The sequence below is a fragment of the Aulonocara stuartgranti genome (genome assembly GCF_965226115.1).
Source record: "Aulonocara stuartgranti genome assembly, chromosome: 15".
In the NCBI taxonomy this organism is placed as follows: Eukaryota; Metazoa; Chordata; class Actinopteri; order Cichliformes; family Cichlidae; genus Aulonocara; species Aulonocara stuartgranti.
This window is the reverse complement of record NC_138951.1, coordinates 12237422-12252228: the sequence shown is the minus strand read 5'-3', so window position 1 is coordinate 12252228 and position 14807 is coordinate 12237422. Positions and strand designations below refer to the sequence as shown.

At 39.3% G+C, this 14807-nt stretch overlaps 2 protein-coding genes across 3 annotated transcripts; both read right to left on the bottom strand.

The window, feature by feature from the left end:
* Positions 1-30: 30 nt before the first annotated feature.
* serac1 (serine active site containing 1) lies at positions 31-6608 on the bottom strand. 2 transcript variants are annotated; one of them, XM_082506598.1, is made up of 18 exons: positions 6506-6608; positions 5872-6058; positions 5747-5783; positions 5512-5654; positions 4335-4424; positions 3932-3967; positions 3611-3742; positions 3397-3518; positions 3196-3324; positions 2937-3050; positions 2613-2775; positions 2211-2361; positions 1971-2112; positions 1737-1837; positions 1483-1580; positions 1182-1364; positions 962-1105; positions 31-852 (listed from the first exon to the last, which is right to left on the bottom strand). In XM_082506598.1, the coding sequence occupies exons 2-18, from the start codon at positions 5963-5965 to the stop codon at positions 716-718; spliced, it is 2016 nt and encodes a 671-aa protein (XP_082362724.1). In that variant the 5' UTR covers positions 5966-6058; positions 6506-6608; the 3' UTR covers positions 31-715. The 2 variants fall into 2 exon arrangements, with proteins under 2 accessions (XP_082362724.1, XP_082362725.1); XM_082506599.1 differs by having other exon boundaries at positions 5872-6024.
* Positions 6609-9496: 2888 nt separating this feature from the next.
* Positions 9497-13603, bottom strand: myct1a (myc target 1a). The gene is made up of 2 exons (XM_082506788.1): positions 13253-13603; positions 9497-10715 (listed from the first exon to the last, which is right to left on the bottom strand). Exons 1-2 carry the CDS (start codon positions 13305-13307, stop codon positions 10171-10173), a joined length of 600 nt encoding a protein of 199 aa, XP_082362914.1. The 5' UTR covers positions 13308-13603; the 3' UTR covers positions 9497-10170.
* Positions 13604-14807: the final 1204 nt, after the last annotated feature.

The following is a 14807-nucleotide window of genomic DNA, read 5'->3' as shown; positions in this document are numbered from 1 at the left end:
ACTTTGTATATAGAAATGCATAGACTCATAAACCCTCAAACGTTACACATTTATTCATTTCATTGCCAGCATTTAGGACTGCTAGTGGCAGTGGGGGCTGCAAACACATGTATTAAAATTAATTTGCTTGATCGGTCCCATACAACTGCATGTGCAATCTGAACTAAATGTATGAACTCAGGTCCACTTGAGGTAAGGCTTGGGAAAGAGTATGTTTTGGCACATAAGATGATAATCACACTATAGTTAGAGTAAAACAAATACATATAAAAATAAAGTCTTAAACCTTTGCTCTGGTCAAAAGTCGAGTTGCATGAGTAGCAACAAAATGTCAGTGCATTTTTAAGTAAATACAGTAGATAATGAGCATTGTGTATCCCATGATTAGCTGGTAATAAATCTAAAATAAAAGGAAATCTAGATAAAATTTCAATGTGCTTAATTTACTTGTAAACATAAGTTATTTTCTTTATAACTTAGCTGATGTAGCATTAAGAGACCTATCTCAGTGGATGACTTAAAAAACCCCAACAACAAAAAACGCACCCTGCTATCGTTATCACAACTGACAGGTTTCCACAAATTAGCTATACTGCAATCGCATTTGTGGTGCTTTATGTGAATGTGCAGTTATTTCTCTGTTTGGTTTGGAGTGTAGTATACATTTCAAGTATACAGCAGGTGGTCTCAGTGTCATTGTTTTCATAGATTTCTGTCAGTGGGCGATGTAGCTCTGCAGAGCGTCCAGGATGAACTGGAGGCTGCGTTTGTATAGAAACGAGTCCTTCCTCTCTGGTTTGCAGATGTTTAGGTGATCTACGTCCACTTCAATGAGCTCACCAATCCCGAGATCTGAAACCACAACACGATGAGACGCAAGACACTGCTTCAACTATGTGTTGTTGTTTTTTTAATATTTAAGCTGTACATTTCAGACATTACAGTATTTGGAGTTACATACTTGCTGACTGCGTTGGTACCACAAGTATCTTGATCATGGGTCCAATGTTTGTCGGTAGAGTCTCTGCAAAGCTCAGCACCTTGAAATCCTTTTCTTTGGCCAGGTTCAAGAAGTTGTCATTCAGGCTGCGCAGAGCTGGTGAATCTTAAAACACACACATCAATTCACATTAGATGCTGAAAGAGTTCCATAGACCGCAGAATTCATCATATTCACTGACCTTTACAGAGTTCTCTGACTTCTATGGAGGGGAAGAGAAGATATCTAACATTGACAGAGTACTCTGCCATGAAGGTGCCGTAGTGAGGAACACTATAAAACATAATCCCTTTGGTGTTCTGTAATAACCCATGCATGTCTGGGTCCTGTAAGGCATCCAGCAGCATTTTCTTTACAAGCAGTCCTGCAAGAGAAACCAAATGCAAGAGGATAGATTAGTAATTTTTGTTTTTCAAATTGGATTCAAGGGATCTGCATAAAAGTCCGACATGCTTGTGGAAGGAAAGATGTGGGAGAAATACCTCCCATACTGTGGGCTACCCAGACCACAGGCCTTTCTCCAACTCCCGCCAGCTTTAACTTCTTTAGCAGCTCCTGACTTCTGTAGGCTAGAGACTTCCTGGAGAGACAGATAGTCAACCCTTTTTAATCTGTTGGAGTAATTAATCCAAGGGTACCCGACTTTGCAAAAATATTCTATTTTACCAAGAATAGCACCTTAATCACATGTAGACCTATAAAGAAACTACAGACTTATAGTTGTTGTTTTTTTTACCTCTGATTCTCAGCAGGACACTGGGCCATCCAGTCACTTAGATGACTGTCATACTCCACCGACAGCACTCTAAGATTTGGACAGTCAGCAGCCAACCATGACTGACAATAAACAGTGATAAAACAACACGGAAGAACACTGAGATAAATCTTAAGCTGTGTGAGACCTCAGAAACACTGGAAAACACTGAAACAATCCATTAATGTAATGAGAGGAATTAGGTGTCTTTGTTACCTTTGGCCAGCACTCTGTATAGTCATCTTCGCGTTTGGCTGCCTCCTCTTCCTCTAATGCATTGCGGTCCTTCTGCCTCCACGTCTTAAAAGCTGCCCCTAGAATCCCGTGGATGAACAGCACGTCTGCTTTGATTGGCTGACTGGAAATTGAAAACATTGTCAAAGATGACGGTTGGGTTATAACAATAAAATAATATGACGTTAATGCATTATGTAATAACTGAATTTGTTTTCCTACTTGCTACGTGTTTGTGGGTGCAGGATATAGACGCCATCTGGGTATTTCTCTTTTACTGTCTCCCTGTCCAGGTTTGCAAGAGCGCGAGCTGCGTGAGACGCCTGCATGATGTGAGGGCACTGCATCATCTCAGCCAGGACAGACACCCAGCCTGCAAGTGTTTTATGGGTAAAGTAGGGGGAAAAAAACAGGAAAGTGTGAGGAGTACGATAAAATTTATAAGTTGGGGTGGATAACTATAAAAGTAAACACATTTTTTGTGATGGTGAAAATCGAATCTCTAATTGAAACAAGCACAACATATATTTTAGACCTTACTTTCATAACATCTTTAGCGCACCCAGTCAGGATTACACATAATCAGAGCTGTCTCCAGTTTATTCAGATTAGTTACAGACTTACCGGACTGGGCTATGGCCTGATGGGCACCTTCATTGAGAGCCAGGTTTCCGATGATGCGAACAATGTTCCTCTGAATCTTCATAGAGTCTGTTCTGAGCTGATAAACCCTCTGGAGAAGCTGTAGACCTCCGTTGGCAACTATGTGGTCACAGTGGCTCCTTACCTGCAGATCACAAAGTATTAACCACAAGGCAACATCCAGACAGCGGGCGCATAGAATTGACCTTAATACACTGCTACAATGACCACAATGAGTAGTAAGTAAATAATCAAGCCACCGACTCCAGACTAAATCACCTTTGGATGCACAATGATGATGATTACCTTTGAGTGCTGTACCAGTGCCTGCAGACAGAAGGACTCCACCTTCTCAGAAGGAACAGAGGTAAGGCTCTGGGCATAAGGCAGCCCATTGCCACCAAAACTCCACAGACCACCCTGAACAATGAAGCGCACGTGTTAATGACAGGATATAGAAACTAGCTTCTTCTTTTTTTCTTTATCACATCCCAGTGACTGTTTTTAGTTTTAGACCTGGCCTTCCTAATGACTGTACATGTATGTGTACATCTGTGATTGTTACCCTTTGTGCTGCCAAGGACTGAGTGCTCTCTCTCAGGGCCAGTGAGGTAAAGTACCGAACACATTTGTCCACCTCAGTTTGAGGCAGAGATGCCAAAAGCTGCCTCAGTCCGTCCTCCGCTGACAAACCCTGAGAAGATCACAGCACATCTGTGAGGTAGGCATTCAAATGGTAACTATCCTAAAAAGTAGATTTGAGTACCTCCTCCAAATCAGGCAGTGCAGGTGGGTGACGGAAAAACCTCAGGTCTACCTGAGGCATCCGGGCCAAGCCCACTGCTGTCCGATGGTCTATAACCTGGGCTGCCGTCTGGTACTGGTAATCTGGATTATTCAAAACAGGTGTGATCTAAGACCAGAGCAGGTCTCTGTTGTGTATCAAATTAACGTGACAGGAAACTTTTAGGGTCCTTTACCATGCCAGTGGTGATTGCCTGCAAGCTCCTGAACAGCCTCTAGTCTGATGGCTTTGTTAGCTGACTGTGTCTTCTTCAGCAGGACCCACAATGCCACCTCATGTGGGTCAGCATCCACATGACTGAAGTGCTCTAAGACACAAAATTACGGAACAAACTGACCGTCTGAACATTTACAAAATAAAAGTGGAGACGTGTTCTACTAATTCCTCTAACTGGACCTTTTAGCAATTCTAACTACAACTAAAAGGTTAACTACTAGTGTCTACTGCACCACCTTTTAGTAGATTACTACAAGAGCTAATGAGCTACAGTACAAACCTTGCAGGAGTGAAACTTGTGTCATCAATTTGGCAGCTATTAATTTGTAAAAGGTTAAAGTAAACAAAAGTGAATGTAACTTTTTGTCTGCGGATTTAAAACTACAGGTGGCTAAAAACAAAACAAAAAATCTCAGACTTGTTTATTCCACTCACTTTTACAAGATCCACACCACTGTAAAAGCTATGTGGCATTCAAAACAGGATGTGCATGTGCAAAGGCAGGTGTTTCCTTTGGTCTCTGTGCACATATGTCACATAAAATTGACTAAATGACTACAGTTTTCTGAGCATAAACACTTGCCCTGCTATTGGCAATAATACTTTTCAGTTCAAAAAATATTAGGGGCATTATCGTGTATCTGTCTATGTTATTGGTGAATTGGTGTTTGTTAGTTTCTTACCATCGAGTGATTGCAGTAAAAGCCTCGAGGATATTTCCACAAACCGTCTTGCTGCTTTATGAAGTTCCCTCCTTGCTTTGTGTGTAAGTCCTGGAAGAGATGCAGAAAAAAACAACTAGCCACTACTCTCTTGACAAAATTTAGAACTGCATTTCTATAACATTATAAAGACAACAGAAACCATTTAGAAATGCTTCCCTGTAGAGGTGGCTAATTAATCAAATTTGAGTCAGATTAATTTATATTTCCATTTTTATAATAAAGATTCTGTTTTTTATCTTTCACTATAAATCCATCTCATCCTTATAGCATTTGCACCTCCCCGAAAGCCTAAACACATTCCCTGCTATACTGTTGTGTGTTAAGTTCACATGTATTTATTTTAAGTTAAAAGTGAAGTAGCGCATTATGAGTGATTACTGCTTAAAATGATCATGATCATATGTTTCGGCATAGTCAAGCCGCTTATATTTGAGTTTATAAGTTGATTGTGAAAGCTTCCACTAAAAAGGTCGAGGAAGTAAAATCACCCAACACCAAATGGCCCAAAGTCCTGGCAGGAAAGGGAAGACAGGAAGAATGAAGGCAGATGTCACTGCCCCACTGAACATAAAAAACTCAACAACACTTTCTCATACAAGAACAAAATGGGGCCACTCAGCATATTTGTCAGATAATGCCCTCCCACAGTAGGGAAGAAGGAACATGTCCAAAACCCAGTAAATTTAAATTAAAAATCTAAACAGGTCTTACTACATTTATAGGCTAGTGGAAATATATAAATAATTTATACAGCAAAAGAGGTTAAAATGACAGATTTAGTACAAGAAGAAATACTGCAATGCCAAATGGGAGATGCTACATTTGACCTTGTGTATTTTCACAACAAAACGTGTAATTCGTCCCAAAATACGTCCGACACTAGATGGAGGTATGTAGAAACAGAATGTGAATATTTTGATGCAGTGAGAAAATGTAGAACTACAAACACAGTCGTACAACAGGCAAAAACATCAAATATGAGACTCTGTGATGCATTTATAAATGTACTGTTTATTCTGGGATTGTCCTACAAACACCAGCCAGGGTTTGGTGAAAAGTTGTGACTGAGTCCAGCAACAAAAGATATATAATGTGTCATGTTACCCATGAGGTTGTTTAGGATAGCATTAATTACCTCCAGTTAGGTTGTCTTTTTCATCTGAAGGAGTGGCCCTCAGATAGATGTACGACTTGTTCTTCTCCTGAAGAATTGCACTAGTGTCAATGGTCACAGCCTTATCCAAGGCTATCACCTCATAAGTAATAAAAAGACAGCCCCTGCAGAAAGGAGCATGTTTAATAAGCTATGGGACAGAGATCATTCTTCTCTCACACGCTGCATAAATCATTCTTTTAATAATGTAGCTTACCCCAAGACAACTGCGCCAGTTACTTTAGCAACTTTCCCTAAATGCCAGCGAAGAGGAAGATCTTTATTTTCAACGTGTTTATTGAAATTTATTGTACAAGATTGCTGATTTGTCTAATAACTTACTTAAATCTTTCCACTGAAGCACTTTCTTCACACTAGGCGGCCCAGCTGTGCTCAGCCTCCGACAACGGATCCAGCGCAGAGCGGCTGCGGACATCCTTCCCCTGTGTGCCCTCCCAGATGTGCGTGTGTTAACCAGACTGCTGTCTGTCCAACCTATCTGACCAAGTCACAGACGTGAGGACAGTGTCTGATAAGGCACATAACGGTATGTCAACGCAAAAACGACCCGATAATTACATTTAATGTTATCATGTCAGTTTAAACACTTAGCAGTGCTAACATTTAACTCGTGACAGTGCTAATGGTGAACTAATCTAAAGCATTAATATAATCAAAGACCATTAGCTAAACGTTAGCTAGCCACACAGATGGGTGTAACTGACAGCTGGGCTAAAATTACTTGAGTAAATAACATAAACACCGGTAAGTCTCCGCCATAAAGCCAAAGCTGGCATGAACACCCAAACGTAATCCGGGTGAAGCTAAATGAAGCCTTAGCTGCCACTAACTTGGTGGAGATTAGTTAGCATTTGGCTATGATTGTTCTAGCTCTGTGCAAGGCACCCAAACGGCTAATGGAGTAACCCGGTGGACATGTAGTGGATTAATGTCCATTTCTGATAAGCGAGTTTACCGTATTTATCGATGGACACGTTTTAAAAGAACTACGATAACGTCCTCCAAGACTGCAGCCGGTGTAAATAAACACAACATAAATTTGTCCCACAAATAATACGTCATCCACTGCAACAGTTTTTTTTTTATTGACCGCTTTAGAGGTTCGGTGTGTGAACTGCAAGATTACGCAAAAACGACAGTGTAAAAAGTAAATATGTCACGGGGGGGAAGAGGAGGGGCGAGAGTAAGAGAGGCATCAAATAAAGACGGTAATACTGTTACAATGCGATATTATAAAATCAAAAATGTTTATAGCCTTCTTGTTGCGGGAAGGATAAATTGTGGTCACATAAAGTTTAATTTCCATTCATGAAAATAGGGAAGTGTGGCTTCTTATTGGAGAACTGCAATTTATGGATGTGAAATTTGGCAATATCAGCAAACTGATAAGAATAGATGGGTTAGAGGAGGGGTGTCAAATATAAGGCACAGGGGCCAGAAATAAGCTGATGAACACTCCAATCGGGCCTCACTGGACAGCTTTAGGAAATGCGAAGAGAGTCTGTTTTAGTTTGACTTTTAATATAATTTTGTATCACAGATTTATCTTTACTGCTAAATACCTCCTATGTGGCCACACCTAAGTAATTAGGTAACAGATAATAAAAAAAAATATATCAGAAAAGTTCCTTTTCTTCACTACAGAAATTAATGGTTTTTTTTAACAATGGATACAAATAAAGGACGTGTTCTGTGAATAAACAAAAACTTTGTGTTTTGTAATCACAGGATTGACAAAGATATAGCTACCAGAACCTTTTCTGTAATTTTACACGTTTATTTCTTACAATTTAATTCTCATACATATAGATTTCTTTCATTCACTACAGCAGTGGATGAATCTTTATTATGTAGAAAAAAACTGAGATGTTCTGTTGAAATTGTGCTTCTTTGTCAAATATTAAGATAATATTCAATAATCGAATAACCCATTATGAACGGACAGAAAGAAGAGTTTCATTGGTCTGGCCCACTTAAGATCAAAGTGTGCTGTATCTGGCTCACAGTTTAAAATGAGTTTGACCTCCTTTCTCTTTCTCAGTCAAATATGTACCAGATTTATTTAAAGTGAAAATTTGACAAAATGTTATTAGAACTAAAACCAGTAATGTCTTTTCTACAACTCTTTTCCATAAGTACAAGACAAAAATATATATAGGAGGACATCTGTGGGAAGGTCTGACAAAAAGAGCAAAATATATCTATCTAAACAGAAGTGTATTTTTTACATGCAGTAACATATTTGTTATTACATGTTTTTTACATTTTATTTGCATTTTTAACATATCATAAAACTTTTAAAAACTTAAACACAACTCAAAACATTGTTCTTTCTTCTCAAAACTGATTTCTTTAACCAAAACAACACGCACATACCTTTACATTCCTACAGAACATCAAAAACCAAATTCAGAAATTCAGGAAACTACTATAAAAATTATTTGTGTATTTTTGGCCATGAAGCTACATATTTAAATCCATGCAAATGTGTAAGAGTAAGTTTATTTTTTCTTGTTCTGGTGAAGTGTAGGGAGTTTTGTCCAAATATAGCATTTACAGTTCTACATATATCTCAACACCAGTGTTACCTGTTTCATGTAGTATATGGCAAAACTCAGTAATTCCACCATGTAATGTTAGTACAGTGAGAAACATTGCCAAGAAAATCAGTGCAGAGATACAAAAAGTATTTATTGGTTACTATAATACAAAATGTCCCACTGAGCAGCTGCACACATTTCACTGGAAATATTGGCATGGCTGAGCCTTCCTCTTCCTCCTCGTCCACGATGGCCTCCGCTGCCTGCTAGTCTTCCTCTTCTACACTTGAGGCCTCTTTTATACTCTGACACATGACTGAATTGTTCTTCTAGTTGAGTTTGAGGAGGTGCATGACGAGTGAGAGGAACTGGTAATGATTGTGTTGCCTTTTGAAGGCCAGTGTTTTGTAGGTGAAAAAAGCGTGTTGAATAATGGATTTGTGTGTCAGAAATGTGCAAATCTTGGATTTATAATGATATTTGAGTGAGACCAGTAAAATTGTGCTAAGAGTTTGGCATTTTGGAGTCATGTTTTTAGATTTGGTTGTATAGTTCTTTTTTGTGTGTATTAAATGTGGTAAACTAATTAATTTAGTTTCCATAGTAGGTTTGTTTGTTTCGGTTTAGTTTTTAGTTTGCATTGTTTAAAAATTTTAAGTTTTAGGTTAGCTTTTATTATTATTTTTCTGTCTGGCTTTAGTCAGCTGTAAATACCTTAGCGATTATGTGTTTTGCCATTACGAGTGCTGCTCATCGTTTGGTCCTGTAAAGTTTAAGAGCTCTGTAGGGATTGTGTCCTTCACCTTTCAAACTTTACTGTTGTACACAAGTTCCTTCTTCAGGAAACAACAGTTAGGACAGTAATAAAAATGACAGCACAGCTGCACTGTAAATATAGCAGTCTAACACAGCTATTACTATTATTGTATTCTGGCTTTTTTTTGCTCTAGAGTGCATTACTGTGGAACAACACTATAGTCTTGAACTGTTGGTAGCTCATATTTGAGTGAGTGCTAGGTTGAACTGCATTGTAAGGTGACTACCTTGACTTTTATGAAGTGTGCTGGAGAGGTTTCATGAAAATCAACATAGTAGCAGTTCATAGTACAATGGTTCAGACATTTGCTTGCCATGCAAAAGGTCACTGGTTCAGTTTTAGCTGGAGATTAAAAGCCCATTTGTGCTTGTACCAAGGGAGCAGCTGAAAGTAGCTATAGGTGGAGTGGTAAAGGACAGAACCCATTACATTTTGAGATTGCTCAGTATCCTTTCTTTATACCCAGAGGCCTTATTGGAAGAATTATTCACTTTTTTTTTATATATTTTGTGTCAGCTTATGTGAAGAAATGGTTGTCCTGCCGAGTCCCTCCAGACCTGTTGCAGACCAAAATGTCTGCACTGAAAAGCCTTTTTGAGTCTTGCTTTATTGCATTAACTTAAGAGCAGAGTCCAGTAAAATACATTCAAAACATACAGAACAAAAATTCTTATACCTAATGCCCACATTTTCTCACATGTCACATTCGCAAGTGCTGTTCATGCAAACACATAAACAAAATCATCTTGAATATGTGATTCAGAAAATAAAAAACATCAGGTCCATTTAACCAAGTTTTCATCATGAATTTGATAAAACATCAAATAGTCTAATGCACTTTATTAACTACAGGCTTACACACACTTTTTATTTATCTTTTAAGCTTCACGTGTACAATCATTACATCTTTTCTTGCATAGTTATTATACGACCTGCACGGAGAAAGCATATGTCTTGCCTTACATTATAAATAATCACCATTGACAGGATGCAACACCATTCAAATAACTTTTTACAATTTCTTTTTTTGTATAAAAGTATCTAATGATGAAAGGCAAATATGTTTATAAATATATAGCAGATTTGCTAAAAATTATGTAATTTCAGGAAGTTATTGTGTTAAGCAGGGCACTTAGCTGAGCTTGGCCTCTTTGTTTTCTCCACTCCAGCTCCACCTGATCATAAAAATCATTATAGATTTAGTCCAGTTTGGAAATCCATTCATCTCCCAATTAGTATCAGCCAGTGCTGCTTTCACTCCTCTTAGGTTCGGGTTTCCTGATAAGCTCTGATTATGCTCTCATAAGCTGGAGGTGGGGTCTGCGTAGCATGAAGACCTCTGACACTGTTCCCCCAAAATGACTCTGGTCTTGGTGGGGTGGCAGCTGGCTGGGCTACGCTTTGAGCTGATCCAGTTGATGTAGTCAGAGGTGGTGTACGTGGCAGTGTGGTTTGGCTCCCCTCCTCTGCCTCTCTTGCAATTTGGCTGCACTGGAGGAGCGGGTGGAAGGTGGAGCCCCTGAAGCTGGATTTATGCGCCATTGCGTCAAAGTGATCTTGAGAGGAAGTCTGGCGGTGAAAGGTGAAAGCAGCTGTCACTAAGCTGTTGTTGCTTCGCCGGTCATAGCTGCTGCTGCGGTTAAAGCCTGGACGATGGCGGGAAGAAGTGTGCGAGCGGCGATGCGGGCGGCGGGTGATGCTGGCAGAGCCTGCTTTGTGTCGGGAAAACCAAGTAAGCATCACATAAACTAGGGCGCCCAAGAGAAGGCCCACTGCCACAGAAGCACAGAAAGCTATAATCAGGTGGTCTGTGAAGAGAGAAGCATACCATTTAAAAAAGGATCATTATAAAATGATCTGTGCTGTAGTATCTTTTTTATATCGCAAATATTCCCATTACAAGTCTGTGAAAAAGTGTTTGCTCCCTTTCCTGCTTTCTTCTTTGTTTATATGCTTTAAATCATTAAATGAAATTGTAATATTAGACAAAGATAACCTGAGTAAGTATAAAATGCAGTTTTAAATTATGGTTTAATTTATTAAACCATCATTTTATTATTAATCAGTTAATTCATGATTCCCTGTGTGAAATCATGAATGAACTGTGATTAGCCAAATTTTTTCAGAAGTTCACTTCAGTTTCACAAGCCACTCTTAGGTTTGATTACTGCCAGACCTGTTGTATCAAAGAATTACTTAAATAGAACCTGCCTGACAAAGTGAAGCAGGCTAAAAGATTTCAGAAGACAGCACATCGTGCCAAGATCTAAAGAAACAGCTGAGAATCAAAGTCATTGATATCTATCAGTCTGGAAAGGGTTATAAAGCCATTTCTAAAGCTTTAAGGCTGGGAATCTGAACTTGGAACAGCGGTGAACCTTCCTATGAGTGTCCGGCCTACCGAAATTAGTCCAAGCGCACATACATAACTTATGGAAGGAGGTCAGAAAATAACCAGGACAAAATCTAAAGAGCTGCAGGGTTCACATGTCTCAGTTACACTTAGAATTCATGACTTGGCAAAAATGGCATCCAAGAGAGAGTTCCAAGGAGAAAACCACTGGTGACCAAAAAGAACACAAAGGCTTGTCTTGCACTGCCAAAAAACATCTTGGTGATCCCCAAGATTTCTTGAAGGCTTGAGTACCTTTACATCTGGCATACAACTAACACATCATTTCATAAAAAGATCACCACACCAACAGTAAAATAAAATTCTAAAGGAGAATGTCTGGCCATCAGTTCATGCCCTAAAGCTCAAGTACACTTGGGCTATGCAGCAGAACAGTGATCTAAAACACATCAGCAGGCCCACCTCTGAATAGACAAAAACAAAAATGTAGGCTTTGGAGTGGCCTGGTCAAAGTCTTGACTTAAATCCCATTGAGTCTTTTTTGACATGACCTTAAAAAGGCCATTGATGCTGGAAAATCCTCCACTGTGGCTGAATTAAAACAATTCTGCAAAGAAGAGTTTGCCAAAATTCCACCACAGTGATGTGAAAGACTGATTACCAGGTATCACAAATACTTGCTTGCAGTTCTGTGTGGCAAGTGTGGAACAACCAGTTAATATTTCTACAAATGCATATAAAATTGACAAAAAGATACATTTAGATACATTTTTTGATGCTCTCAATACAACATCAGAAATTAATTTGGATCTAAATATCCTTCTGGATCCACACAGTCAATTAATGCACAGGTTGGAGGGTTTTTCAGCTTTGGTGAAGTTATACATCCTCACTGCTCTTATGCACATGCAGTGCATCTAAATATCCGTTATGGTCTTTTTTTTAATAATCCACTGTGAATGCAAGGGATTTAATGTGTGCTAGGAAGAAACTGAGAATTGCCAGACGTGTCTTGAAATATGGTGGCCCTTGACAAAATAATAATAGGCTTTCCTCTGCCTGTGTTTAACAGATTGAGCGTCTTGGAGAAAACAAACCAACTGAGTTTCATTTCCACACACGCACACACAGACAAAAAATGAAAAGCTGTTGACATATTCTTGCTCTGTGCTACTTTGCCTTGGATAAAGCCAACTGAGCATGCTTGAGAGAAGGAAGAGAATGTAGCAGATGAGACAAATACCACTGGACTTATGCCAGGAAAAGAAATCGGGTTCCCCTTAATAAAATGTTCAAAAAGTTTGAACCTGCTTTGTTACTAGACCACATTTCCACAAGTTTTTTTTTCTCTAATTTTGGAAAATGGAGGGCAGACGCTAGTAAAAAGTCATCTGGAAATACCATTAGGGAAAACTGAAAAAAAGAAAACATCAGCAGCAAGTATGTCTGTGTAGGTTCTCAGTCATCCAGGTTATGGTAATCTAAGGAGCTTAGAAAGAAAAGTGACTGGATTGACATTAACATTGATTCAGTAGGTCACATGATAGGGTGAGGTTTCACCTTAAAACTCAGATAATGACCTACACCTTTGTTCATTTGATGAGGCACCTGATCAATAGTGGGTCAAGTACCCTCTTAAGGGAAAACTCCCACTAGGGCTTAAATACCTGGGACTCTCCACCATTTGGTTTTAGAACAGAAGAAGATTCTCGGATGAAAGGTGAAACGTCCTCAAGAAACTTAAAGAAGTCCAGTCGCTTTTCTTTCCACGCTCCTTAGATGAGCACCAAACAGATCGAGCATTCTTAGAAGTCTGAAAAGGTTTCTTTGAATATTCAAATTTGGATGATAAAGCTTGGTTCAAAAAGGCACCAGGCCCGCATATTACATCTATTCTAGGAGGCGATCCAAGCTTGAATTCCTGAAGGCACCAATCAGAGCAACCACATGAAACACACCAGCTAAAAGAGAAAGAAAACTCAGAAAACTCACCAACGTCGGCAGGCTGAAGCATTTCCAGAAGGAAATTTGTGTTGTTCGCAGCCATGACTTAATCTGCTTTGTCAAAGGAGAGGAAGAGAGACTGAAGCTCAGTTCAGTCTGTCTGTTCCTCGTCTTCTCCCTTCTCTCCTGTCAATTCTTTCCTGTCCTTTTTTATGATGGGTTTTCCTGTCTTTCTGTCCCGTCTCTTTTCCTGTTCCCCCTACTTTCTCCCTCTTCTCCTTTGCTCACTTTCCCTGTCAGTAACGTCCGACTTCCTCAAAAGGAGACTCAGCCCAGACGCTCGCAGGGCTGGCAGCTAACTCTGACAGTCAGCTTGTTTATGGAAGCGGAAAACTACACTGTCACATTTCCTGCTTTTCTGCTGGAAATTAGCAACAGGAGGGGCTTATCTACTCAGGACAGAGATCCTGGAGGTATAGAGACGGGGTGTTTCTGTAATCACTTCCTCTCTCATCATTTCCTTCAGGTTGATTAAAGTAGAAGAAGGATCACCACCGCAGGAGTTAGTCCTTCAGCTGTTACCATATGAGAGTCTATTACAATCACAAATATTTTTCTTCCTTTCAGAAATGATAAATATTTCAATCTCTTCTTTTTTTTCTTCCGTCACAGAGACCCCAGGCGACAAGCCACCACCTTGCACCAGAAGTTACATTTCTGGGGCTGTAAGGGGCATTGAAAGGCAAATCTCCAACTGAAAATGGTGATTGTAATTTTGCACGTGTCTTTAACTGCAGCATTTGTATTGGTAAACTCAGTGTTTCTTCGGTGCCTCTCTCTCTATCAAAACCAAAGTTGCCTGAATTTGAGAGATTCATTAAAAAAATGTTATTTGATAAGAAAGAAGAGCTGCTCAGCTGCTCTTTTGATACACCAACATTTTTATTTCAAGTTCTTTTTTACCGCCTTCTCTCAACAAATCAGGATATAATGCACTGAAATGAATCTCTGTGTTTTTGATCCCACGCTAAACTAAGGAAAAAGAATAGCAGTCAAATCTGCTGCAAATTCATCAATTCAGTCAGGAAGAACGATGCCAGTAGTCACATTGGTATGCCTCTGAGGTAGACCGGCCCCTTTGCTCCAACAGCAGCTTTTTATTTTACTTCTCCGAGTTGACCCCTGATCTCAGCTTTCTCTAAACATTCACTGAGTCAATGGTTTTTTGTTTTTCTTTTTAAAATACACAATTATGAGCATTTTACTCAAAAATCTCTGAGAGTTTATTGTGTTAAGAGAGCTTTAACCTTCTTACTGGCAAAGAGAGAGTAAGGGAGAGAGACTATCCCAACCAAAGCTTGAACTTCCTTTAATTGTTGGCTCGGCTGTATGACCTGTTGAAAATAGTATGTCAGGCCATTGTTTTCTGATATAGAGAAGCTGAAGGCCAATAAACCAATATGTTGATATGTGGCGGAGACATTCTTTAAGCTTTTATAGCTTTTGTTCATGGCATTTATCAAGTGTAGCAGGGCGGAGTGGTGGGAAATAACTGTGCAGTCCTTAATGTCTTAATGTCTAAAGTAAAGAAATACACATCCAG